Raw genomic sequence first — 26170 nt, 5'->3', positions numbered from 1 at the left:
AGCCCAAGGCCAGACCCACACCCCACTCCAGCGCCCTTGCAGCCTCCCTGCCTGAGGCCACCCTGGCCCCCCAATCCTTCCTTTCACTCCCCCACCCAAGCCTGGGGCCCAGTCTCCTGTTTCCCCAGGCCATGAAGCTGGGCCTGGGTGCCCTCTGCCTCCTCCTTGACCTGGACACAAGGACCCTGCCCTCTCCACTTCCACCCCTGCCCTAGGCCAGACCCCCTTCTCCCTATTTCCGCCACACTGACCCCAAGGGGTTGCAGTCCCGGTGCCAGCACTAATTTGCCGGGTGGCGTTGGGCAAGTCAACGTGACCCGTTTCCTCCGTACAGGTCCTTTTGGCTCAGGAGCTAATTCCCTGACGAAGGTGATTACCTTTCACACCCATCCCCAACAAAGCTAAGCCAAAGACCGGAACCGATACAACAAACAGCCCAGGGAGGCGAGGCCCCGCCCACCGCCCAGTTTTTTGGGAAGTGAAACAAAAGATCTGGGCCCAGGTTTCAACACAGTTTTATTGGGAGGTTTTCTGTGAAATACACTAGAGGTTGGGGAAGGGGACACATTCACTTTGCAAGGTAAGGGTTTCCCACCACTAAGGGAAAGGTTGTGGGGTGGGGCAGGGCATACTGGGGTTTGGATCCATTTTCCCACCTCCTTCTGCTTTGCTCACATTTTTTTTTCTCTCTCAGCAAATGCCAGAGAACACAAACACAAGAACAAGAAACAAAAACGGCAAGATCAACCTCCAACTGGGCCGCACCCACGCCCTCTCCCCTCCCAGGCCGCACCGGAAGGCTGCGGGTGAGAGGCACAGTGCTCCCTTCTCAGATCGGGTGGGCCAAAGTTAATAAATTAGAATAAATTAACGAGGGTGGGGGAGGAATGCAACTTTGTGCTGGGAGGGCCCCTTCTCTCCAACACACACGAGAGTTGGTGGGGGAAGGCAGGGGGCATCTCCAAAGGCCACTACAGTGGGGGTAAGAGCAGTGGGGACAGAAGTCAGCTTTTCCTCCACGTTCTTCCCAAACAGAGCAGAAGAATTAGGAGTGGAGGGGGGAGAGACACAGACAAGGAAATGAACCCTCTTTTCCCAAAATAAGGAAGGGCCAAGAAAGAGGATGCTATCCAACCCCCCCATCTCCCAGACCATCGCTAAGGTTAAGGATTTGGTCAGTGAATCAATGAGGTGGGTGACAGGAATGTAGAATGTGGTGGGGGAAGCAGAGAATGCTGGAAACCGGGGTGCCCAGCCACACCCATCTCCCCAGCCCTCAAGGAGAACAGACTTAGGTCAGGGGAGAGGGCACCAAGGGCTGGGGTGTGTGCGGGGAGGGGGGTTGTCAATCACTGGTCAGCTTCTCCAAAGACGTCATTCTGTTTGCGCTTCATGTTCTCAAAATCAAAAGCGGAGCCTGCCATGCGCTTGTAGATGTCTTTGATGTCATTGCAGGTTGTCTCGAAGTGTGTGGTGGCATCATAGGAGCAGGAACAGAACACCTGGAAATATCCAGAGCCCAGGGCCAGGGTGAGTCGGGCAGGGGCCCTGGGTGGGCAGCTAGGAGCCGGGGCCAAGATGGCCTGCTTACCTGGCTCTCGGAACCGTCGTCAATGGGCTCATATAAGTCACTGATGGCCACAAACCTGAGGAGCAGAGAGAAGGGAAGGGAAAGACCGCACAACAAGCCTTACTCTCCCTGGTCTCTGCTCCCCCTCCCAGCTCCTTGGCTCCCTTCCTTCCCCCCCAGTGAGGCCCCAGCCCTTCAGCCCCTCACTTCTGGTCAATGGGCTCCAGCAGCTCCAGGGCAGGTTCAACCTCCTTTTCCGGCTCTGTAGTCTCCACCGTGGTGCTGGCAATGGCGATGTACTTGCCCTGTGCAGCCACGTTGTGTGCGTAGGAGATCATGCACACGTAGATGTCTGCCCACAAGAAGGGGCTCCATTAACATGGGCACAGAGGGCTCCTGGAGGCTCAGCCCAGTTCAGGCCTGCCTACCCACTCCTCCCCGGCCCTGCACGGCAAGCAGCATCCAAGCCCACTCTCACAGAGGAGGAGAGTCCAAGCTACCCAATCGCTAGGGCCTCAAGCCATGGGGATCGCTATGTAGGTCCCCATTCTTCCATATGCAGGAATCGGGCAGACGGCCCCAAGAACGATGGGGAGAGGCAGAGCCACCCCAAAGAGAACACACTGGAGGAAGTCATGTGGGACTCAACCTACCTGACTTCCTGTTAACTTGGTTCTGGGGGATGATGATTTGGCAGGAGTTGGCATCATTGGTGTTCTTGATGGGGTGGCTGAGGATACAGATGATGCGGATAACCTGGCCGGCCTTCCGCACTCGGTCCGGGATGTAGCTGGGGTCACAGATCAGCTGCTTGCAGCGGGCCACCTGTGAAAACACCAGAAGACCTATCCAAACACTCCCCTAGGTGGTTGTGGGGCTGAGTCCACGCCGAGGGCTGGCACTGCACTCCTCTGAGCTGTTACCGCTGCCCCTCCTGTAGTATACAGCTTCATCCCGTCCCTCAGGGAGGTGGGCCCCCATATGCAGGGCTGGGAAAACCTTTCTGCTGAGACACTGTGCTCAAGAACACTCCCCGGACCTCTGACACAGCACGTGGGTTTGAGAGACCGCTCACCAACACAAATGGCTATGTGGACTTCTGGAGCTCTGGTCCCCAGCCCAAGGCTCTTAGACCTGATTAGCAGCACCCAGCAGAGCCAGAGTCACTGGGAAGAGGGCCTCTAAGAAGGCCAAGCCCCACCCAGACCATCATGCTTGCACTGTGGTGAAGGCTTACCTCTCCCTCAGACTTCACACCCACCACCTTGCCATTCTCCATGATGATGTCATCCACAGGTTTGTTCAGCATATATGTCCCTCCATAGATGGCACTCAATCTGTGGTGGGGAGAACGATGGTGGAGTCCCCTTCCCAGGAGGAAACAGGAACTGGTGCCACTGGGCCCTCCCCCTACCAGCACTGGGGCACAGAGAAGGCTGCCCTAGGCAGGCAGAGCACAGGAGACCGGGTGGTTCTTCCCAGCTCTGTCACTGCCACAGACGCAGGACTGAATTTGGAGTGCTCCTTCCTCTCTGGAGCTTCCGCCTAGAATATTCTGCAAAGGGCTACTACGAGGGTGGCGTGAAGGTACAGCTAGCTCCTCACGGGAACGGTCCGGGGAACAAAGGGCTCTGGAGAAGCCCTCTGACTCAAGGTTCAAAGGCCCCAGGCCCAGCCCTGGTGCTGCCTGACTCAGGCTGGGAGCCAAGCAAGCCCTGTTGGTGAAGGCCTGGTTGTTCAACCCTGCACTTCAACTGCCTGCTGCAGCATACCGCCCCTCACCCTGTCACCCAAGCATGGTATGAAGTAAATTAGACCACAGTGGGAAAGTTCGACTGCTACAGAAATGCTCAAGGGTGCCGTTTCCATTCTTGGCTTTAATCTTATTTAGTATTGTCAACAGAAAAAAACCACGTCCTCACCTTGCAAAGCCCTGGGGCAGCTCACCAAGGCCATAGAGCGGGTATAAATAAGGACTCTTTCCGTACCGAGCCAGGGACTCACTGTACAATTTGATGCGGTTGATGGTCTCAAGACAGGGCTGGTCCAGGTAGCTGGGGGGACGGGGTCAAAAGAAGAGGCTCCAGCAGCAGCACCCCCAGCTCACCCCCACCCAAGCACCAGGCCAGTCTTCCCACCACCCTCTAAGGCCTGGGAAAGACTATGGGTCAAATAAATGCACAGAGAAAACAAAAAAAGACAGTGGATAAGCACGTGGCTGAGTACAAGAAATGTGCAGGGTGGGTCAAGGGAGCAGCACGCAGGAATGGGGAGGGCAGGGTGCAGGCCAGACGAGGGGCAGTCTGCCATGCCAGCTTCCTCTCACTCATCAGTGCGGTAGAGGGCCAGGGCATGGCCAGTGAAGTCGATGACATCCTGGCCCAAGTCAAACTTCCGGTAGACGTCACGCATGCTGGTGCTCTGGGGGTCAACACCCTCGAAGGTCTTGGGGTCATTTTCATCAAAGTTTGCCACAAACACCAGGAACTTGCGGAAACGCCGTTTCTCAAACATGCCCATCAGATCTGTAGAGGCAATGTGAGAAGAACCTTCACACCACAGAACATGAATCTCTCCTTCCCACCAGGCAGACCAAGAAAGCAGACACCCAACTCCCAGCTGAGTTTTGTTGCTGAGCACCGTGTAACCTTAAATTAACCCCTCTGCCTTTCTTGGCCTCAATTTCCCCATCTGTACAAAGAGGGGATTGGACTGGACAAGCTCTGAGGACCCTCCCAGCTCCAACACTTGGGGACGTTTCACCGGTCAAGTGCAGCCCGTCAAAAGGCTGAAGTCTTTTAAGAAAGAGCAACCACCCATGCATCCTCTCTGCGTGTGGACTTCCCTCCTGGCATCCACCGTGAGGCTCAGGGCAGTCGAGGGAGGACAGAGCAAGGGGGCTTATGGTACATGGGGAATGTGACCTTGGGCAAGGGGCACCCTGCTCTGCCCCTCACCATGATTCTCTGGCTCAGGGAACATGTACTCACTGGAAGCCAAGGCTTCGGTCTCAGTGGATGGCACTTTATAGATCTTTCCCCCCTTGTAGACAAAGCTGCCCTCCACCACCTTGAAGTCCAGGTAGCGCGTCACCTCTGTATACAGCAGCATCTTTACCAGCTGCCCTGTGGGGCGGTGGGGTGAAAACAACATCAGCACAGCCCCCCCCGGAAGCTCCCTAGCTGGTATGGCTGCCCCTTTTCTGGAGCCTGATCCTACTCTGCTCCTCCTACTCACCCCCCACAATACCTTTCATCTCTCTCACCATTGGCCATGAGGAATTTGGGGATCAGGTCAACGTTCCAGTCTCGTCCCCTGCCCATCGCCTCAGGGGGCCCCTCCAGCAATTGAAAACGCTTATACAGCTGCAAGCAGGAGAAAGAGAAAGAGAGGCACCTCAAGGACCACCCCCTCCTGCCCCTGCCCCCCTTCCCAGAAAACTTGGGGAGCTACCCTGACACCCTATGTGAGAGGTTAACGGGGGGATGGGCCCAGGCCCAGCAGCCTCACCTCCTCCAGGGGTGTGATGGAGGAGCTCTCACCCCCATAGTAGGGGTTCCGGTCCATATGCAGCACTTTCTTGCCATTCACGGACATGATGCCCGACAGGATACATTCCTGGGGAAGAGGGCAACACTCACTGCACTCCCACCTGCCCACATTCCCACCAGCAGCCCTGATTTGTTCCCCACCCTAAACCTGAGAGGAGGGCAAAGCTAGAGACTCGGCTCCAATGAAAGCTCCTTCCACCCCTGGCTGGCCGCCTGGCCTAAAATCAGGGATGACAGTTTCATCTGACTAGTCTCTTTTATAACTTTGCTGACCAAAGGGTTGGACAACAGAGATGAAATAACGAAGGTGCTGAGAAAAAGAGAGTGTCCACCAGACACAGGGATGGTCTGGCAACCACCATGCCAAGAAAGTCATCTACCTACGTAGGGCCACGCTAAAAGGCAGAAAAGACACAATGAGCCACACGGGAGATCCAGCTGAACAGCCAAGGGCACCAGAAAGGGAAGTGAAGAAAGGCTGAACACTGTCCTGCAATCTCAGGCCCCACCCTGGGCTGCTCTTTCCTCAAAGGACAGGAGCCTCTGACCCCGTGCCTGCCCGGCCTCGGGAGGGGCTTCTGCACCCTGACTGAGGAAGAGGAGTCTCTCCAGGGGAGTGGTCCAACAGGGTTTGGGGAAGACGAAGATAAACACCCTCACCAGTTACTGTCAGCAGGCCAAGGACAAAGGCTGCAAATACTACCCAGCCTGTAATCTCCATGGGAAACCGTGGTGGGGTAGCGGGAATGTGCTCACTGGCCCCACGGCTGCTCCTTCTGGAACATTCCCTGGGTCCCCGGGCCCCATAAAAAGCCAGGAACGCAGGATGAGGGCCCAACCGGGCGAGACCCCCTTACCCAGGGTCCTTGTACTTCATCCCCACCAGAATTAGCGCGGGGGGGGGGTGGTGGGGGATGCTGGGTGCGAGTGATGGGTGGGGGCCGGGTGGGCGGGGTCGGGGGCACGGAGCGGGGGGTGGGGAACCTCAGGCCGACTTGGGGTGCGTCTTCGGGCCCAGGAGGCCTTGAGAGAGAGGGAGAGAGGGAGAGAGGGAGGGACTGGGGGGGGGGTCGGGCCCGGGGAGTCGAGGGGGCAGCTAGGTAGAGGGGTGCTTCTCGGAGACGGGGCCACGGCGGAGAAAGACGATGTCGCGGGCGGGGGAGGTGGGGGGGACGTTGGGCACGGGGCTGTCTTTTTGGGGACCCGAGCTCCGGGGAGGCAGCGCCGGGAGGATGGAGTTGGCGGCCGGGGGCGGCAGCGCCGCGGGGAGGAGGGGGCGATGCGGGGTCCCGGGAGAACGAGGCCGCACTTACGGTGAGGCCGGTCCCCAGCACGATCACATCGTATTCCTCGTCCATGGTCAGGCCTAGCTGCCAGCGCGCGTCGCTCCTCCTCCTCCTCCTTCACCACAGCAGCCGCCGCCGCTGCCGCCGCCGCACTGGACCAAAGATGGCGGCGACCGACGCCGCTTGACCCCTCCGCCGCGTCAAAGAGTCCCAGCCCCTCCCCGCGTCCCGCCGCGCCGGCAGGGGCCACCGCCTCCCCGACTCGCCTCCCAGGAGGCGCGGCCCGGGCCTGGGCCCCAGCACCAGCGCGGTTCCGCAGGCGGCGCCGCTTGCCGAGGGCCCGGAGGGGACCGGAGTGGGGCGGGACGGGCGGGGCGGCCAGTGCTGCGCCCCGCGAGGGATCCGTGCGCGGGAGCCGCGCGCGACCCGCCCGCCCCGCCCCCCAGGAGGCTGGGCGCGGCGGGTGCGCGCCGCTGCGGCAGCCGGGGGCGGCCCCCTCGGGATAGGAAGCCAGCTATTGTCACGACGGTCTCCCCCCACCCCCAGGCACTGGCCGCCGCGCCCTTCGCGCGCGCGCCGCAGCCCCTCCGTACCCTCGCCAGTTAGGGGCCCAGCTTAATGAGGACCCTCCGGCCTTCCCTTTGGCCTAGCTCCGTTACATCCGGGCGCCTCCCCCTGCAGCCCTTAGCCAAGCGCATCCAGAAATGAGTGACAAGAGTCCTAAGCATGGCAACCTGTCTTTATTTTATTAAGAAGGAAACCGCCGAGAAACCCAGGCTCCTGCCCAGCACCTGGCCGGTACATGCCAGAAAACCAATGATCCCACCCAGGCCAGCTGCTGTGGAGGTCCCTTCCTTCTCAGGCCACAGAGATAAAGCCCAGTGTAGTGCTTATTATTAGCACAACATCACCAAAAGACAATGACACCAGCCAAGCAGGACAGTTAAATAGTACTTCCACACCCCCCCAAACTCAGGGAACCTCCAGCTTCTAGGTGCTACAGGGAGCCCCATAAAGCCTGGGGAGGGAGCGTTTGCTACACAAGAGCACTGTAAACAGCAAGGGGTGAAGATGCAGAGATGAGAATAAATAAGGGGGAGGTGGGGGGCCGTCGAACTCATGTCCTCTCCCCGCTATGATGACTGGGCCTGGGGGATTTGTCTACTATCTATGAAGAATATGTACACCTTGTTGGTAGAGACGGGGGGTGGGAAGCCTCAGTGGGTTGAACAGGGAACAAGACAGGCTGAGGGGAAGTGGGGGTTCATGCTAAGGTAGGAAGAGGGGAAGCGCTTCAGTCCAGTGTGCCTCGAGGTGGGAAAGCAACAACCTGGACACCATCACACCCGGAACCCCCCCACAGGAACAGGGTCACACAATCTGGGTCAAAGAGATAGTGGGGCCCTTGTGGTCGTCAAAGCGGTCCATGGTCTTGAGACTGAGGATCATGTGTAAGCCATAGGTGAAGATGAAGAGCATGAACAGGGAAGTGAGCAGCCCCATCCAGATGCCCGGGGAGAAGAAGCCCGCACAGTCGCTGGCGTAGGAGAACTGCTCGCCGGTCACGTTGAAGGCCTGGATCTGGGAGGGGATGCAAAGGACCATGTGGCCCCACACAGAGGGAGACCCAGTGAGGGCGGGGGTTCCCAAGTTAGTGGGTGGTCCAAGTCTCGTGGGATGACAGCGCTGCGGGGACAGACTCTCAGCTACGTTCCCATCCCCCATGCCCAAGCCCAAGCCCAAGCCCAGACCCAGAGATGCTGAGACTCATCAGGGCTCTGCTCCCTCCCTCCTGCTATCTCCAGCCTGGGCCCCACGTTCCCTACCTGGAAGTCCTGAAGAGTCATCTGCCAGAGAGAGGGCTGCAAGCGGGGCACGAGGAGATTGCCATTCTTGCTAAGGCTGCTGACATACTCGCAGTGAAAGGAGTAGACACTGGGCCCCGTGACCTGGGAGGCATTGAAGGAGGCAACAGAGCCGTTGCTTTGGATTTCGAGGCGCTCCATGGTAAACCAGTGCCGGGCAGACACTGGGTAGAAGCGGTTGGCCAGAATGAACCTGAGGGAGGCCATGTGGGCTGTCAGGCAGCTGGGCAGGCTGGAGCCATGCCAGCCTGCCCACATGTCAACTGCCCCTCAGACTCACCTGAATGTCACTGTGGTACCAAAGAGTTGTTCGTAGGTCAGTGAAAGCCTGCACGACCAGAATAAGAGGTAAGCCGTCAGGCTCTGGGAGGGCCTTTAGCATCTAGCAGTAGAGCAAGTTCCTCAGGTCTGCTCTACCTACGCTGCCCCAGGACCTCACGGCCACCTGAAGAGGCAGTGTCCCCAGCTGACAAATGGGAAAACTGAGGCCCTATCACATCGAGGTCAGAAACCAGCACCCAGGTTCCCTACCTCCAGCTAAAAGCACCTTCCTCTGGTTTCCCTGAGCCCACTGCCGCTCCTTTCAACTCCCCCTTGGGATTGCTGAGAAGCATAGGTTGGACTTTGGGGATAAAGGTGGTCTCTCTCGCCACACAGGGAGGGTACAGAAGCCCCCGAACTAACTCAGGCCTGGTAGACACCCTTGGGCAGTCACCCTGAGGCGGTTCAAGGGTGGGCTGGGAGAGAGGAGTATCAGGTTCCCCAGTGATTGGGAAGTGTTAACAACCGTTAAGTTTCCGGGCAAGGACCAGAAGGCACGGAGAGACAAAATTCTGAGCAAGCCCCATCCCAGGAGCCCTCCACCAGCCCCACCCCACGATCCCACCTGCTTCCCACAGTGAACGACCCCCCAGCACACACACACACACACACACCTGCAGTGACAGGTACTTGCCCTTACCTGGCAAAGGAGTCATTCCAGAAGGAGCCAGTCAGGTTGAGCTCCTGGACCCCAAAGGTGAGGGAGGTCAGGTCCTCCCAATGGTCCCTGTATGCCACCGAGAAGTTCTGGGCCCAGAACAGGATCCGGGGGGCAGTGTCATTGTAACTCACAGGGGGATGGACCACAGCTGCCACTGACTGTTTCTGCAGCAGCTGGCGACCTAGCCCCCCGGCCACCATGGCTACATCACGGGCCACCTGCACAGAAAACCCACAAGCCTTCTTTCAGCGGCCCTGTGAGCATGGCCCAGAACCAAGCCACCTGCCCTCACTGTCCCCACTGGGCACCCTCTCCAGCAGCTGCAGTCCTATACCGCTCATACTCAGAGGCCCTTCCTCCAGGAAGCTCTTCCTGGCTGACCCCTAAGCCGCTGAAATCTTCCTAGTCTCACCAAATTAGGAAAACTTGGACATATTGTCCGAATACGCCAACGCATAAGGCCCCCTGGGCAAGATGGAAAGCTGCAGCCTGGAAGGAGGAAGCATGACTTTCTGGTTCATCCTCATCCCCCCACACAGGCCCAGAGAAGAAACCAGCCCCCCAAGGCCCTCCACTCCGAGCCACACACCCTCCAAGCCCACTCACCATGTGGCCTCTGCCCACACCTCCCAGAGCCCTGCCAAAGGGGACATTACATACCCTGGAAGGGCGCGCCGCTGTGAGGGCTGCTGTGTATGGGACGTCTTCAGACTTGAGCGTGCTCAGCACCTGCCCGATGACCTCATCTGAGGAGCAATGGGGAGAGCAGAGAACCAGGTCACGGGCAGCTACTTACAGTAACATCGCGACGCCTGCTAGACACCGTCTGGCCGTCCCACAGCACGAGACAGCAGACATGAGGCTGTGCCCTTCGTGTGCCACATTAGTGGCCTCTCTTGATGGTGCTCAGTGGGATCACCTCGTTGAGGTAGGGACCACCAGATGTCTGCACTGTCAAGTCTCCCACCCCTGGCAACTGACATGTCCTCTGTGGTGGGACACTGAGACCTTCATAGAGCTGGCTCCCATCAACCTTCACTAGTGTGTTCAGTTTCCATCAAGGATCCCTAAGAGCAGCTACTTCTTACACCACCTGCCCCCAGCCTCCCCCGGGATACCTAGGGCCTCAGTAGTTGGCTCCCTAATGCCAAGCCCTAACTAAATTAAATGAGAAAAGACACAGAGATCTAGAAAACTCCAAATTCACTTAGAGGTTTTCAATGACCTTTCCCTGGGGAATGACTGTCCTTTCTAGCAGAAGAGGAGTCCTTAGCACTGGTTTTTGAAACACTGCTGGTCTATTAAACCCCAAACACTAAGATTTGCACTGCTGGAGTGGAGACTGACTCCACGGGCTCTCACACGGAAGGCCCCAGCTGAAGAGGGGTGAAGCCGGGGGCGGGTGTCCGCATTTCTCTGCTCAGCTGCCAGTTGTTCTGAGAAGCAGGAGGGCTACCCTGGGAACGGAGAGGGACTCAGGAGCTCTGAGGCAGCTCTCTGCAGCCAAAGGCTAGATGAGGCTGGAAGATGTGTGCCCTCCCTGACTCCACTCACCATTGCCTGTGAGAACTTCCCTCGGTGCCATCAGACCTGAGCTGCGGAAGGGAGGCAGCGCATTAGAGCCCCGCAGTCCAAAGAGCTCCCCACTGCCTCGGGTGACACCTCCCCTCCCCTCCTCCAGGCCACTGTCCTTCCCTACTAGCCCCATTCAGCAGCACACTCTAGTTGGGGGGCTCTGGAAGCCACGCTCACTCCTCCCTCTGCACCTCCGCTGACTACATGGCCCTGCCCTTGCCCCTTCTGCCCCAACTTCACGGTCGCACTCAGGCCCTGCCAGCCACTCTGTGGACACGTCCCAGCTAGGGGAGTTAGCCCCCCACCAGCAGGGTCCACGTCGGCCTCACTCAGTGCCAGGCACTAACGCCTGATTCACCACTGACCAGAGGCCCTTCCCGCCTCTTCCAGACATATAAGGCACCTCCTGATATGGCTTCAAGGTACCGAGCAGGGGGACTGTTGCCTCTGGCTGAGTTGTGCTCACCACTCTCTGGGCTCCGAGGCTGGGACATACCTGGATGTGTAGGGCAGGCGGATGAGCAGCAAGGCTGGGAGGCTGGCATTGAGTTTCAGCTCCCGCAGGGTGGCCAGGTCCACATGCAGGGGGCTGGCCCCGAGCTTCTCCTGCAGGTAAGTGGTCAGAGTGCTGACCGCATACCAGTCGACAGCAGGAAGCACCAGAGAGGAAGGGGCCAGGTCCAGGGCATTCTGGGGGCCAGGGAGAGGCAGAAGGATGAGTCAGCAATGGTCCAGTGGGCCTGGGCCAGCCCCCAAACCTCTCTGGCAGCCCTCTCTGGAAAGGCACACCCATACCCACACCGGGGTCTTATTTGAGGTCAGAAAGAAAACACCCCACATTCCTGGCCCCTGACACCTCAGGCCTTTCTACCCCCAAAGCCAGCACCTCTGGGTCCTAAGGGGACAGTATTTATTGTGTTGGGGGAGGGAGTGCACAACCAGCCCCCATGGCCCTTGGCTGAGAGAGGACTCTTACCTCCAGGTTAGAAAAGGCACTATCCTGTTTGTTTCCAAACACGCCACCATAGGCTGTGAAGTCCTCGATGCTCAGCTAGTAGGGAAGCAGAGAAGACGCCTCAGAAGGCGGGGCCGGGGCAGGGGCAGACACATTCCCTGCACATGGGCAGGGACAGCAAAATCTCATTTACAACCAGATTAGGTTCTGGTCAAAAGAGTGAAACAAGGCACGTCTGGGGGTAGGGAGTGGAGGAATGGAAGGTTCTCTTGTTCTCTTTCAGCACCCTCCTGGCAGGGTGAGAAAACATGGCAGGTGGTCATGGGGTTGGGAGGAAATCTGCGGGCAGCTGATTTGTGGTAACCTCAGGATTCAGAGTCAGCCACCTGCCTTCAGATGAGGAACTGGGCAGGGAATAGGGAAGCTGGGGGAGGGGTTGGGGGCAGCGAGGAACATTTACTGCAGCCCCCGCCCCCACCGTCCCATCCCGTCCCCAGGGCGGAAGTCAGAAAAAAGGGGAACCTGCATGCCAATTGCAATGGCTAGCACTGCCTATGTCCAGTCTGGACAAGACCCTTTTTTAAAAGAGAGCAAGAAGTTCCTTCCCTGCCTGGTTTTGGTGGAAGGGGGGAGAGAGGTGAAGATGTTGGAATATGCTGGAGAAAGCACTGAAGTCTTCTGAGCACTCCAGACCACAGTAACCATGACCACATCCCTTTTCCTCTACAACCTAGAGATGTCCTTCAACTCCTGCCCCGCCACCCCGACTCCCAGCTTCCTCTGGCTTTTCCCAGTTAGGCCCAGAGGCAATCTTAATCAGTTGCCCTAACCTCATTCTGTTTAGTATACACACTTGCCCAGCCTCCTCTCCCTTCTAGCCAGGAATCCTAATGCTGTTGGGCTGCCTGGGTGCTCATTCTGAAGCCCAGGAACCACCCTGTCCTCTCGGTACTCCGTGCTCAAAATTGCCTAAAGCCTCTCGCCACATTTATTTATTTATTTATTTTTTAAAGATTCCATTTATTTATTTGTTTGAGAGAGCGAGAATGAGAGATAGCGAGCACAAGAGGGAAGAGGGTCAGAGGGAGAAGCAGACTCCCCGCCGAGCAGGGAGCCCGACGTGGGACTCGATCCCGGGACTCCAGGATCATGGCCTGAGCCGAAGGCAGTCGCCCAACCAACTGAGCCAGCCAGGCGCCCCCCGCCACATTTAGACTGCAACCACCCTTCTCCCCCCTCACCGCCTGGCTACCTGGCTAACCATCCCCTACCCCTTTCTCTCCCTCACTACACTCCAGCCACACCAGCTCTTTCATGGGCTCACCAAGAGCAGTCCTTGCCCAGGGCCTTTGCACCTACTGTTCCCTCTGCCAGGAACGCTCTTCCACCCATACCCACATGGCTCTGTCCCTCCCTCCATTTAGGTATCTGCTCAGATATCTCTCCTCAGTGAGCCCTTGCCTGATCATCCTTATCTTCAACAGCCAATCATTCTGTTCCCTTGGCCTGCTTCCTTCTTCTCTGAGAACTGTAGCATTGACATTATGTCATACACCAACTTAGCATTTACCTGTTGCCCTCACAAGAATGTCAGCTTCCTCCAGGTAGGGGCTTGGGTTATTCTGCTCACTGCTATGTCCCCAACACTTAATACCTGGTACATAGTGGGCAGTCCATATTTGGCAAATGAATGAATGGATGAATGCCATAAGGGGACCCCGGACAGATGCTTTACGAGGATTATAACAATTGCTCCTCAGTCTTCTGATACAGGTGGTATCTTCATTTTACAGATGAGGAGACTGGCATTCACAGATTATCTCAGACGTCCAAAGGCTGGTAAATAGTAGAACAAGAACCGAGTTCCAGTCTAACTACATTATTTACCACCTCATGGAAGGACTACAGGCCAGCATAGCCATCACTATCTGCCCAGAGAGCAACAGAGCAAGACCACAAGAGGAATGAGCCACACAGGCCACCACTGAGGAAGGAATAAGCAGAGGCTCGGTAACCTCCCAAACACCAATTCTGCACTGCCCTAGAATCTCCTCGTGGTCCATATGCTTTGCTTTGGAGGCAGAGACCTGCATGGCAGGGAAACTGTGTGCCAGAGCACAAGTTGGTGGGGGGGGGGGGTCTGACAGACTCAGGCTGGAACCAATTGTGGTGTGCATAAACCGCGGAATATCAGCCAATGGTTGCACCTCTACCAGCCTTAGTTTCCTTGGCAGTAAAACCAAGCTAATGACATCAGCTTAGCACAGTGCATATGAAGCACTCGATAAATGATCATTTTTCGACTCTATTATGATCATTAAAGTTAGAATCACAACTCTGTCACCCATTAGCTGTGTGACCCTAGGCAAGTCATTTACCGTCCTTGCACGTAAGTCTTCCCACCTGTAAAGAGGGCTGATGACCCCCACCACATAGAGTAGCTCAGGTAAGCGCTTGGTACTCAGTAGGCATCTGGCCTCTGACCCCGGGGCTTCAACCCAATTAAGTCAGTGCCATTTCAAGGCCCTCACCGTTCCCACTGAACCGTCTCCTGCAGGCCTTCCCAAGAGAAGAGCCACACGTCTCTACAGTTGGGACAAGGTCACTAAGGCTTCCCTTGGGGAATGGGCCTCGGTGTCCTGGGGGGAGGGGCCTGACTTCTTCCCGATGACTGAGGGAGAGAGGGCTGGGGCGGGCGCACCTTGTCCTGCAGGAACAGCAGCACATTCCGGGGGCCCAGCTCCAGGGCGGGGTCTAAGTAGGTAGAGAGCTGCATGTCGCTGGTGATGTGGCCCTCGTGGGTGTTGGCCGCAGGACCCCACAAGTCCCTGGCAGGGAACAGAAGAGGTGCTGTCAAGTGGGGGCGCATATGACGGGTTCTGAAGCTCACGGGCTCCCATCGTGATGCGTGGGGCCCCGAGTCCTGACCCGGCTGGCTCACTACGGGCCGCCGAGGAAGGGACAGTTGCCCCCCTGCCCCCCTCGGCCGCCGCTCGTTGAGGACAGCCCTGGAGCCGGGCGAGGGCACCTGAGCCACCGCGGCGCGCAGCGCAGCCTGTCCCGGCCCGGCCCGCCACGCTCACCGGTCACTCGACCACAGCACCAGCGGCACCTGCTGCTCCGCCGCCGCCGCCGCCATCAGCAACAGCGGCAGCCACCGCATCTGCCAGAGCGCTGGGGCCTGCCGTGTCCCCGCCTGCACCGGAGACGCTGCCATCGCCGCCATCACAGCCTCGGTCTCCGCTGCCTGGGCCGCCGCGGCCGCCTCAGATCAGGTGACCATCGCCCCCGCCCGAGCTCCGCCCCGCGCCACCATTGGCTCGGGCGCAGGCCTGGTCGCCAGGTCCACAAATTATTGGGCGAAGGTCACGCCACTCAGGCCGCGCCTTCTCACGGACTGGCTGTGCGAGTCTCCAGGCGCGCGCGCTCCAAGTAGGAAAGGAGGCAGGGCGGAGCTCCTCCGGCTCCCCCCGCGCGCCCCTGACACTCGGGCTCCCAGCCGGAGTGAGGCGGGGCTGGGGCAGCTGCGCTCCCTCGGTCCCCCCACCCGCGGGGCTTCGCGTCTCCCTGCTTTAATCTTTCTTCCGCTTAAAAAATTTCCTACCGATGGACTGTCTCTGAGACAGGTGAGGAGAGAAGAGGGCCCAGGATAATGTCCAGAGGAACGTCCAGCACTGAAAATGGGCAGGGAGGCGGAGGGTCTAGATCAGAAAAGGAGCATCAAGGAGGAGGGGAAGAGCCAGGGAGAAGTGTGGTTTCAAGGACACCAGGATTAACAATGTCAGTAGTGTCAACTGCTGCCAGGAAGCAGGTAAGATGAGGACTGGAAACTGTTTCTGGAGACTTTGGCAAGAGCTATGTCAATGGGAGGAAGGAGACATGGTTGTAGATTGTCTTTTCTCGAAGTTTGCTTTGAAGAGAGGAAAGAGAGTGACAGCTAGAGTCAGAAGGTGGGAGACACCGCCTCAAACGAACTGGAAGACTTTTTATCTTTGTCTGTGCCATTTTTGATTTCTCAGATTGGTGACTATTAGAAACAAAAAGCAGGTAACTCTAATCAAATATTGAACTCCTGTTAAGGATATGTACACTGATTGATTTAGGAGGAAGTGAACTGATGCCCACAACTTAGTTTGAAATGCACCAAAAATAAAATGGAGGAAAGTGTGACTACAGATAGGTTTGTGATAAAGCAACAATAGTAAAATGTTAATGGCAGAACCAAGGGGGTGGATCTGTGGGTGGGCACTATAAGCATTTTTTGACCTTGCTATATGTACTGGATTTAACGGTGACCCCCTGAAATTCATTATCCATTCTGTAAATGTGACCTTATTTAGAAGTAGGATCTTTGCAGATGTGATCAAGATAAGGTCATGCTGGGGGCGCCTGGGTGGCTCAGTCGTTAAGTGTCTGCCTTCGGCTCAGGTCATGATCCCAGGGTCCTGGCATGGAGCCCCGCATCGGGCACCCTGCTCCGCAGGCAAGCCTGCTTCTCCCTCTCCCACTCCCCCTGCTTGTGTTCCCTCTCTCGCTGTGTCTCTCTCTGTCAAATAAATAAATAAAATCTTAAAAAAAAAAAAAAGATAAGGTCATGCTGGATTCAGGTGGGCCCTAAACCCCATAACTGCTGTCCTTATAAGAAGAGGAAGATTTGGACACAGGGAAGAAGGGCACATGACAATGGAGACAGAGTGTTGCAGCCCCAAGCCAAGAAACCCCTGAACCTGCCAGAAGCTGGAAGAGGCAGAAGGATTCTTCCCCAGGGCTTTCAGAGGGAGCGTGCACCTACCTTGATTTTGGACTTCTAGCCTCCAGAACTGGGAGAGAACAGATTTCTCTTGTCTTAAGCCAGCAGGTTTGTGGTAATCTGTTACAACAGCCCAAGGAAACCAATACACTGTATGTTTGGCATTTTTCATAATAAAAATATAGAGAAAAGAAAGCATGATAATGCCCTTTGTCAGCAAGATGTTAGGAAGTAGAGTCTCATTTACACAGTGGTTAGAGGATCAATTAGTAGAACATTTTGGGGGGATAATTTGGCAGCATCTAACAAACTGTAAAATGTGTATGACCTTTAACCAAGCAGTTTCCCTTTTACGGATCCATTCAACAGAAATGCTCAGCTGAGCACAAGCTGCACCTACAGAGAGGCCCACTGTGGTACTGTTTGTAGTTGCAGTAAGTTGGGTGCTCACGATCGGACACCGGGGCACTATACCCAGCCGCTGCGGCTGCCACCCCTGCCGCTCAAACACCAGGACATTTGCAACTTAAGCCAGGAGGCTGCTGAAGAAAAGCACCACACCCAGGGCCATGCTTCTCGTTAGCAGAATTCAGCTTGCCCGCAGAGCCCTTAATGCAGTGTGGGATCCCGCAGGAGGGCTGGATGCTGGGAGCCAGCTCACAGTGCACAGCACGACTGCTGCCCAGCCCCGTGTGGCTGACAGTTCACTGATTGCCTCTGCTTGTCAGAGAAACTGCTTGAAAGAGCTTGTGGTGGTGGTTGTCACAAGTGTGGCTCAGCCTGGGACAGTGGCAGTTCTGCCTGGGGAGAAGAGGTGAGCTTGACAGGACATGGTCGAGGAAAACAGTGTCCGAAGGTGGCCCTTGGGTCTCTCTGAGTTGGGGACTGAGAGATAAAGCCAGTTGGGAACAGTTAAATTTAGGGTGTTGTGGGTCCCCCAAGTGGCAATGGCAATGTCCAGGCCAGCTGCAGGGAGAGGTTTGCACCAGAGCTTACTCTATCCCCAGAAGCCCCAGAGAGGTTTGAAGCCCTAGTGCCATTATCTGATTTTTATTTTAAAGGGCTGATCTGGCTGTGGTAAGCAGAGCAGACTGGTGGGGGTAAGAATGCCAGCAGAGACCAGTAGGAGGCTGTCGCCTCTCCGGGAGAGAGATGACAGGAGCTTGGCCAGAGTAATGGAGGGGCAGAAAGAGAAGGCTAGAGAAACCAGAGGCTGGTTCCTCGCCATTGGTCTGGGACTGAGGTTTGACCAAGTGGCATGAGGGCAGTATCCAGGGGCAGGAGCCCTGGGAGCAATTGAACTGAGAAGTTGGAGCCAGAACCAGAGCTGGGCAGCCAGCGGTGGGGAAAGGAGGGACCAGCCCACCGCACGACCCTGGGGCTCAGTTGCACTCCCTCATTCAGTCACTCACCGAAGTCCCGGAGAATCTGCCTGGGCTGGTGCCCAGTGGGGAAAGAAATAAGAACCCTAAATGGCATCAAAGTGTAGGTGAAGTCCTAGGGCAGGCCCAGGACAGACCCAGCAAGTCACACGGTTTGGGAGGAAAGTTCTATGACAGTGCCACAGGAAGTAGTAGAAGAGGTCAAGGGCAGGGGTGGACGCCCTGGGGACCAGGAGAAGGTGACACAGAATGACACGTGGAGCCAGTGGCCACGGGCAAACTGAAGAACACAAAAAGTACTGTTTAAATCAAGTTTTGAAGCAAAGGCTTTCTCGAAAGTGTGATCTTGCTGGCCAGCACTGTCGCCGAAACGCTCTCATCCTTAGTGGGGAAGCTCACCTGTTGCTGCTTTTTTTTTTTTTAAGATTTTATTTATTTATATGACAGAGAGAGACAGCAAGAGAGGGAACACAAGCAGGGGGAGTGGGAGAGGGAGAAGCAGGCTTCCCACCGAGCAGGGAGCCTGACGTGGGGCTTGATCCCAGGACCCTGGGACCATGACCTGAGCCGAAGGCAGACGCTTAACCGACTGAGCCACCCAGGCGCCCCACCTGTTGCTGCTTTTATTCCTTTCTGAGTTGTCAGAGGTCCTTGGAGTGGCGACCCTCGAGGCTTCCTAAACACTTGCTCTGGCCCAGGCACTGAGTCAGACTTGGACCACCCCCCCCCAAAGTTCACAATCTGATCTAGAGGAGATGCAGGACAGTAGGTCACAAGACAGGGTGATGGATGTTGAAAAGGGGGAGAGACAGGGCCGGGAGGGAGGCACAGAAAGGGGCACCCGCTTGAGGCTGGTCTGACCAGGAGGTGACGTGTAAGCTGAGTCATTCACCCCAATTGTTGACAGTACCGTTGAGCACCTTCTGTTGTGGGCTTCATCTTTAGGGTAAAAGCTTCAGTAATTCATTAAAACCCTTCTGGGCCCTCATCACCCCCATGTCCTCTTAAATTGGTTTAATATAACATTAGACGTATGCCAAAATATGTATAATATCTATGTGCCGTACAGATTACAGATGTGTTCCGTGTATTACCTGTATATAAAGTACACAATAAAAGGAATCCTCATAAACCTGCCCCAGACTTCAACAGGCCACTGCCAATTCCTTGGCCAGACATCTGTGTCTCCCAAATCTCATTTTTCTGCCTCCCCCCAGAAGTCATTGTTAGCCTGAATTTGGTGTTTGCCATTCTCTGGTTTTTCTTAGCAGGTTGACCACTTATGTATGTGCCCATAAACAGTCTAATGCTTAGTCTCCTTGTGCTAGAGCTCGATGAAATGGCACCGTCCTGCCTTCCACAACGGATGGCTTCATTCTCTCGGGGGCCGACACCGGGGGTGCTTCCTGTTGCTCCTTTTTTTTTTTTTTTTTTTTTCTGCCAGGAGGCCCTTCATGACCTACGAATGCCAGATGTCTCAGGTGCCTGGGAGACGGCATCACCGTTCACAATTATTCAGCCTTCTCCTTCCCTGTAAGAGCAATTCTCCTTGCCCACTGCCAGGCAGGAGAGGACCTGGAGGTGCCAGATTTAAGGACGCCCCCACCATCGCTGTGATCCAGGGATCAGAAGACCACCATGGCCACTGTGGGAGACTTTCAACTCCCTGGAGCATTGCTGCACAAACCCAGAGCCCCATGCTGAGTTTGCTGTGAGGATGAGAGGAAGGGGGGCTGCCACCTCACTCCCAGATTCCCAATCACCCCAAGTGCAGGCCCCCAGCAGGTTGGAATCCACACCCAGGGCCCACTCACCCTGACCACGGCGCAGCCCTTCCCAGGCTCGCCTTGCCGGCCCGCTGGCCTGACCCACATGCTGACCGCAAAGATGGAAAAGGGCAAAAGCACAGAACAAAGATATCCAGTGCAATGACATATCAAAGCAAACACTCCCTTGGCATCGTCCAGTCCAAGAACTCGAATATCCATACCCCCAAATCCCCTATCATTCCTCTCCAATCGCCTCTCTCTCACTCCCGCCAAAGTGACCGTGAACCCGACTTCTATGATCCGAACTTTGGTTCTTAGGATTTTACCAATTGCATTAATTTGTTCCAGCTTTTGTAACAAAATACCACAGACTGAGTGGCTTATCAACAGCAGAAATTTAAAAAATACTAAAAAGAAAAAAGAGGGAATAAAAAGAAAAAGAAATTTATTGCTCATAGCTCTGGAGGCTGGAAGTCCGAGATCAGGGTGCCGGCAGGGTGAGTGAGGGCCCCCTTCTAGGCTGCAGACCTTGCATTGTATCCTCACTTGGTGGAAGGGGCAGGGGAAGCTCTCTGGGGCCTGTCAGGAGTCACTAATCCCGATGATGAGGGCTCCACCCTCAAAACTTAAGCACCTCCCACAGGCCCCACCTCTTAATACCATTAGGGCATTAGGTTTCAACACATGAATTTGGTGGGGGGTGGGGGTGGACACAAACATTCAGATCATAGCAGCAGTGTTAAGCATACATCTCTAAATACGATGGCTTTGGTGTGTCTATCTGGGGACTTTCTGTAAATGGAGTTACTCAGTATTAGATTTTGCGTCTAGATTCTCTGCTCAAGAATGGGTGGTTAATGCCAGTCATCGCTTAATAGCAATATTGCTGCTTGGCATTCCCCTAGGTAAATATTCTGCCAGCCATTGAGCTCCTCCGCCGGCGAGGGACATTTGAGTGGTTTCCCACTTTGGTCAGTAGGGCTAATAATTGTGTATACATCTTGTGCGCATATACCTAGGTGGGGAACTGCTAGCTCCTAGGGTACATGTACTGGGTTGAATAATGTCCCAGAAAATTCATGCCCACCTGAAACCTCAGAATGTGACCTTATTTGGAAATAGGGTCTTGGCAAATGTAATTAGTTAAGATGAGGTCATGCTGGGTTCGAGAGAGCAAGCCCTAATCCAATGACAGATGCCTTTTATTTATTTTTATTTTTTGAAGATTTATTTGAGAGAGAGAGCACGGGGCAGGGGGCAGAGGGGCAGAAGGAGAGAGAGAGAAGAGCTTCAAGCAGACTCTGTGCCTGGCACAGAGCCTGACGTGGGGCTCAATCTCAGGCCCCTGAGATCAGGACCTGAGCCAAAACCAAGAGTCTGATGCTCAACCGACTGCGCCACTCAGGTGCCCTGGCTGGTGCCTTTTTAAAAAAGAGGGGCGCCTGGGTGGCTCAGTCATTAAGTGTCTGCCTTCGGCTCAGGTCATGATCCTGGGGTCCTGGGATCGAGCCCCGCATCGGGCTCCCTGCTCGGCGGGAAGCCTGCTTCTCCCTCTCCCACTCCCCCTGCTTGTGTTCCCTCTCTCACTGTGTCTCTCTCTGTCAAATAAATAAATAAAATCTTAGAAGAAGAGGAAGAAGAAGAAAAGACACAGACACGGAGAGGAGAAAGTCATGTGGAGGGGAAGGCAGATTTCAGGGGGACTTGTCTACAAGCCAAGGAATACCAAGGGTTACTGGCCACCACCAGAAGCCAGGAGAGAGGCAGGAAACAGGTTCGCCCTCAGAGCCCTCAGAAGGAACCAACCTTGCCCACACCTTGACCTCGGACTTCTGGCCTCCAGAACTGGGAGAGAAGAAACGGCTGTTGCTTTAAACCTCCCAGTTTGTGGGACTTGGTTACTGCAGCTACAGGAAACTCACACGGTGTATATATTTTCAGCTCTACCATTTGTCATCCCTCTTCTGTGAAATGCCTGCTCCTATCAATCTTCCCATTTTTTCTTTCTTTTTTATTTATTTTTTTTATTTTTAAGATCTTATTTGTTTGACAGAGACAGACACAGCGAGAGAGGGAACACAAGCAGGGGAAACCTGGAGAGGGAGAAGCAGGCTCACCACTGAGCAAGGAGCCCGATGCGGGGCTCGATCCCAGGATCCTGGGATCATGACCTGGGCCTAACGACTGAGCCACCCGGGCGCCCCTCTTCCCATTTTTTCTTAAGTTGGCTCCAGGCCCAACGTGGGGCTCAAACCCACGACCCCAAGATCAGGAGTTGCACGCTCCACTGACAGAGCCAGTCAGGCACCCCTCCTTTTCACTCTCTTAAGGATGTTTCTGATGAACACTACTTCTTAATTTTAGTATAGTCAAATTTACCATTTTTTCCTTTATGATTAATATTTTTGTGTCCTTTTTAAGAAAACTTTCTCTGCCTCCAAGACTATGGAAATATTCTCTTACATTGTCTTTTAGAAGTTGTTCTGTTTTTTCACACTTTTATGGATGGTGTGAGGGGTAGGGTCACCTTTTTTTTTTTCCGTAGAGATCTGCAGTTGTCCCAGTACCATCTGTTAAGATGAACATCCTTTTACCCACTGTCTGGAAATGTTACCTTTGTTGTATACTAAGTGTCCATATAGCTGTGGATCAGTCTTGGGGCTCTCTATTTCATTCCCCTGGTCAGTTTGTCTATCCAACACCACACTGCCCCAATTACTATAGCTTCATAATAAACTGATGCCTGGTAAAGCAAGTTCTCCCACCTGTTCTTTTTCAACAGGCTCTTCTTGGGCTATTGTGCTTCCATATAAATTTTAGAATCAACTTGTCGGATTGATTAGATGATGTCTAAAATCTTGATTATTTAAAATTGTAGTGAAGTATACATAAAGTTTGCCATCTTAGCCAATTTTTTATTTTAAATTTTTTTCTTGTAAAATATCCATAATATGAAATTTACCATTTTACCCATTTTTTTTTTAAAGATTTTATTTATTTGGGGCGCCTGGGTGGCTCAGTTGGTTAAGCGACTGCCTTTGGCTCAGGTCATGATCCCGGAGTCCCGGGATCGAGTCCCGCATCGGGCTCCCGGCTCAGCGGGGAGCCTGCTTCCCCCTCTGACCTTCTCCCCTCTCATGCTGTTTCTCTCTCTCTCTCTCTCTCTCAAATAAATAAATAAAATCTTAAAAAAAAGATTTTATTTATTTGACAGTGAGAGACACAGCGAGAGAGGGAACACAAGCAGTGGGGGTGGGAGAGGGAGAAGCAGGCTTCCCGCGGAGCAGGGAGCCCTTTGTGGGGCTTGATCCCAGGACCCTGGGACCATGACCTGAGCCGAAGGCAGATGCTTAACAACTGAGCCACCCAAGCGCCCCTTACCCATTTTTTTTAAGTACACTCCATGCCCAGCACGAAGCCCAACACGGGGCTTGAACTCATGACCCTGAGATCCAGACCTGAGCTGAGATCAACAGTCAAACGCTTAACTGACTGAGCCACCCAAGCGCCCCACCATTTTACCCATTTTTAAGTGTACACTTCAGTGACATTAAATACATTCATATTGTTGGGCAACCATCACCACAATCCATTAGCAGAACATTGTCATCATCCCAAACTCAAAGTCTGTCTCCCCATCTTTGCCTTCCCCCAGCCCCCGGCACCCACCATTTTATTTTCTGTCTCTATGACTTGGACTACTCTAAGGACCTCACACAAGTGAAACAAATCATAAAATATGTAGCTTTTATGTTTAGCTTATTTCACTCAGCATAATATTTTCAAGATTTATTCACATTGTAACACATGTCAGAATTTCTTTCCTCGGGGCGCCTGGGTGGCTCAGTCGTTAAGCGTCTGCCTTCGGCTCAGGTCATGATCCCAGGGTCCTGGGATGGAGCCCCGCATCGGGCTCCCTGCTCCACGGGAAGCCTGCTTCCCCCTCTCCCACTCCCCCCTGCTTGTGTTCCCTCTCTCGCTGTGTCTCTCTCTGTCAAATAAATAAATAAAATCTTAAAAAAAGAGAAAGAATTTCTTTCCTTTTTGTAGCTGAATAATACTCCACTATGTAGCCACATTTTGTTTATCCATTCATCTGTCCATGGACACTTTAGTTGTTTCCACCTTTTGGCTATTGTGATTAATGCTACTTTTAACACTGGTGTACAAATATCTGCTTGGACTCTCATTAGCTTTTGATTGGAATTTAGTCTATATATTTATATTTTAAGATTTTATTTAGTTATTTGAGAACGAGTAAAAGAGCACGAGTGGGGGGAGGAGCAGAGGGAGAGGGAGAGTGTGGAGCCTGACATGGGGCTCAATCCCAGGGCCCTGGGATCATGACCTGAGCCGAAGGTAGACAACCAACTGAGCCACCCAGGTGCCCCGAATCTATATAGTTAATAGATCAGTTCTGGAGAACTGACATCTTTACTATTATCAAGTCTTCCTGTTCATGAGCATGGGATCTTTATTCACTTAGGTCTTCTTTAATGTCTTTCAACAAAGTGTTAAGATTTTCCTCATATGGGGCGCCTGGGTGGCTCAGTCGTTAAGCATCTGCCTTCGGCTCAGGTCATGATCCCGGGGTCCTGGGCTCGAGCCCCGCATCGGGCTCCCTGCTCCGCGGGAAGCCTGCTTCTCCCTCTCCCACTCCCCCTGCTTGTGTTCCCTCTCTCACTGTGTCTCTGTCAAATAAATAAAAATCTTTAATAAATAAATAAATAAAACCACTCTAAAAAATTTGTCTAAATGAAAAAATCAAATTGCAGCATCTATACAGTAAATATCTGTAGTTGTTTGTTCAAATAGATATATGTGGGGCGCCTGGGTGGCTCAGTCGGTTAAGCGACTGCCTTCGGCTCAGGTCATGATCCTGGAGTCCCGGGATCGAGTCCCGCATCGAGCTCCCTGCTCAGCAGGGAGTCTGCTTCTCCCTCTGACTCTCTTCCCTCTCGTGCTCTCTATCTCTCATTCTCTCAAATAAATAAAATCTTTTTTTTTTTTTTTTAAAGATTTTATTTACCTGACAGCGACACAGTGAGAGAGGGAACACAAGCAGGGGGAGAGGCAGAGGGAGAGGGAGAAGCAGGCTTCCTGCGGAGCAGGGAGCCCGATGTGGGGCTCGATCCCAGGACCCTGGGATCATGACCTGAGCCGAAGGCAGACGCCCAACGACTGAGCCACCCAGGCGCCCCTCAAATAAATAAAATCTTAAAAAAAAAAAACAAATAGATATATGTGGGAAAAGTGATACCATATTTGGACCTGCAAATGCAAATTGGCCAACAGTCTGTGTCCCCCCTGCCTGAGTGATTTTTTCCCCTTCTGGTTATTTTTTTTTTAAGATTTTATTTATTTATTTGACAGGGAGAGACACAGCGAGAGAGGGAACACAAGCAGGGGGAGTGGGAGAAGGAGAAGCAGGCTTCCCACTGAGCAGGGAGCCCGATGCGGGGCTCGATCCCAGGACCCTGGGGTCATGACCTGAGCCGAAGGCAGACGCTTAACGACTGAGCCACCCAGACGCCCCTCCCCTTCTGGTTATTTTTAAAAACATTGTATTTGGAAATAATTACAGATTCACACACGGTTACAGTCCTGATCATCTTTGTATCTTCTCTTCCCGCTGGCTCACTCTTGTGGTTCCATCCTTTCTTTCTTTCCACATTTCTATTATTCTCCATGATCTGTCTGACCCTGTCAATTTCAGAAGTTCCTACAGGTTTCAGCCTGTTGTTTCTGTTGATGCTTCATTTCCTTATGTTTGGTGATCTTTGTGAAGTGTTTTGGGTTGATCTTAACTTATGCATGGGCTGGAGACCTAAACTGAGCTTGCTTTTCTCTACAGGATTTGCTTTTGCTTCTACCAGTAGCACCACCACCCCAGCCTCTGCTCCTACTGAGGGTCTGAGGCTCAATCAAGGTGTCCCCCCCTCTCACCTGGCATCACAGTGCTTGTTGCTCATGGTGGCTTGCTGGGCCCTTTAGAGACCTTGTCCCTCCCGGGAACCAGCCTGGGGGGGATTGAATTGCTATTTGCTTCTCCCTACCTTACTAGATTTGGGTCTTGAAGCAAGTGCGTTAGCCTCACTCTGCCTCCTTTGCGAAACAAGATTAATCCCTACTTTTGCTGGTTTGTTATGGGGATTACAGATAATGACTGAAGGTTTGTTTTGTTTTGTAAGTAGGCTCCAAGCCCAGCATGGAGCCCAACACAGGGCTTGAACTCACAACCCTGAGATTAAGACCTGAACTGAGATCAAGAGTTGGACACTTAATGGGGCGCCTGGGTGGCTCAGTCGTTAAGCGTCTGCCTTCGGCTCAGGTCATGATCCCAGGGTCCTGGGATCGAGCCCCACATCGAGCCCCACATCGGGCTCCCGGCTCAGCGGGGAGCCTGCTTCTCCCTCTCCCACTCCGCCTGTTTGTGTTCCCTCTCTCACTGTGTCTCTTTCTGTCAAATAAATAAATAAAATCTT

The 26170-nt window shown here is 54.1% G+C and overlaps 2 protein-coding genes across 2 annotated transcripts; both read right to left on the bottom strand.

Annotated features, from left to right (window-relative positions):
* Positions 1–498: 498 nt before the first annotated feature.
* Positions 499–6741, bottom strand: GDI1 (GDP dissociation inhibitor 1). The gene is made up of 11 exons (XM_025862791.2): positions 6435–6741; positions 5081–5188; positions 4836–4935; positions 4561–4695; positions 3897–4095; positions 3493–3624; positions 2808–2907; positions 2224–2395; positions 1778–1922; positions 1592–1646; positions 499–1502 (listed from the first exon to the last, which is right to left on the bottom strand). Exons 1-11 carry the CDS (start codon positions 6477–6479, stop codon positions 1350–1352), a joined length of 1344 nt encoding a protein of 447 aa, XP_025718576.1. The 5' UTR covers positions 6480–6741; the 3' UTR covers positions 499–1349.
* Positions 6742–7128: 387 nt separating this feature from the next.
* ATP6AP1 (ATPase H+ transporting accessory protein 1) lies at positions 7129–15052 on the bottom strand. Its single transcript, XM_025862793.2, has 10 exons — positions 14868–15052; positions 14486–14612; positions 11806–11880; positions 11326–11519; positions 10809–10849; positions 9915–10000; positions 9234–9472; positions 8553–8600; positions 8234–8465; positions 7129–7988 (listed from the first exon to the last, which is right to left on the bottom strand). The coding sequence occupies exons 1-10, from the start codon at positions 15008–15010 to the stop codon at positions 7779–7781; spliced, it is 1395 nt and encodes a 464-aa protein (XP_025718578.1). The 5' UTR covers positions 15011–15052; the 3' UTR covers positions 7129–7778.
* Positions 15053–26170: the final 11118 nt, after the last annotated feature.

The sequence above is a fragment of the Callorhinus ursinus genome, unplaced genomic scaffold, assembly GCF_003265705.2.
Source record: "Callorhinus ursinus isolate GAN/ISIS: 27379988/994484 unplaced genomic scaffold, GSC_fseal_2.0 scaffold112, whole genome shotgun sequence".
Taxonomy (NCBI): Eukaryota; Metazoa; Chordata; class Mammalia; order Carnivora; family Otariidae; genus Callorhinus; species Callorhinus ursinus.
Note: the sequence above shows the minus strand (reverse complement) of the source record. Positions and strands in the feature narration are given on the sequence as shown.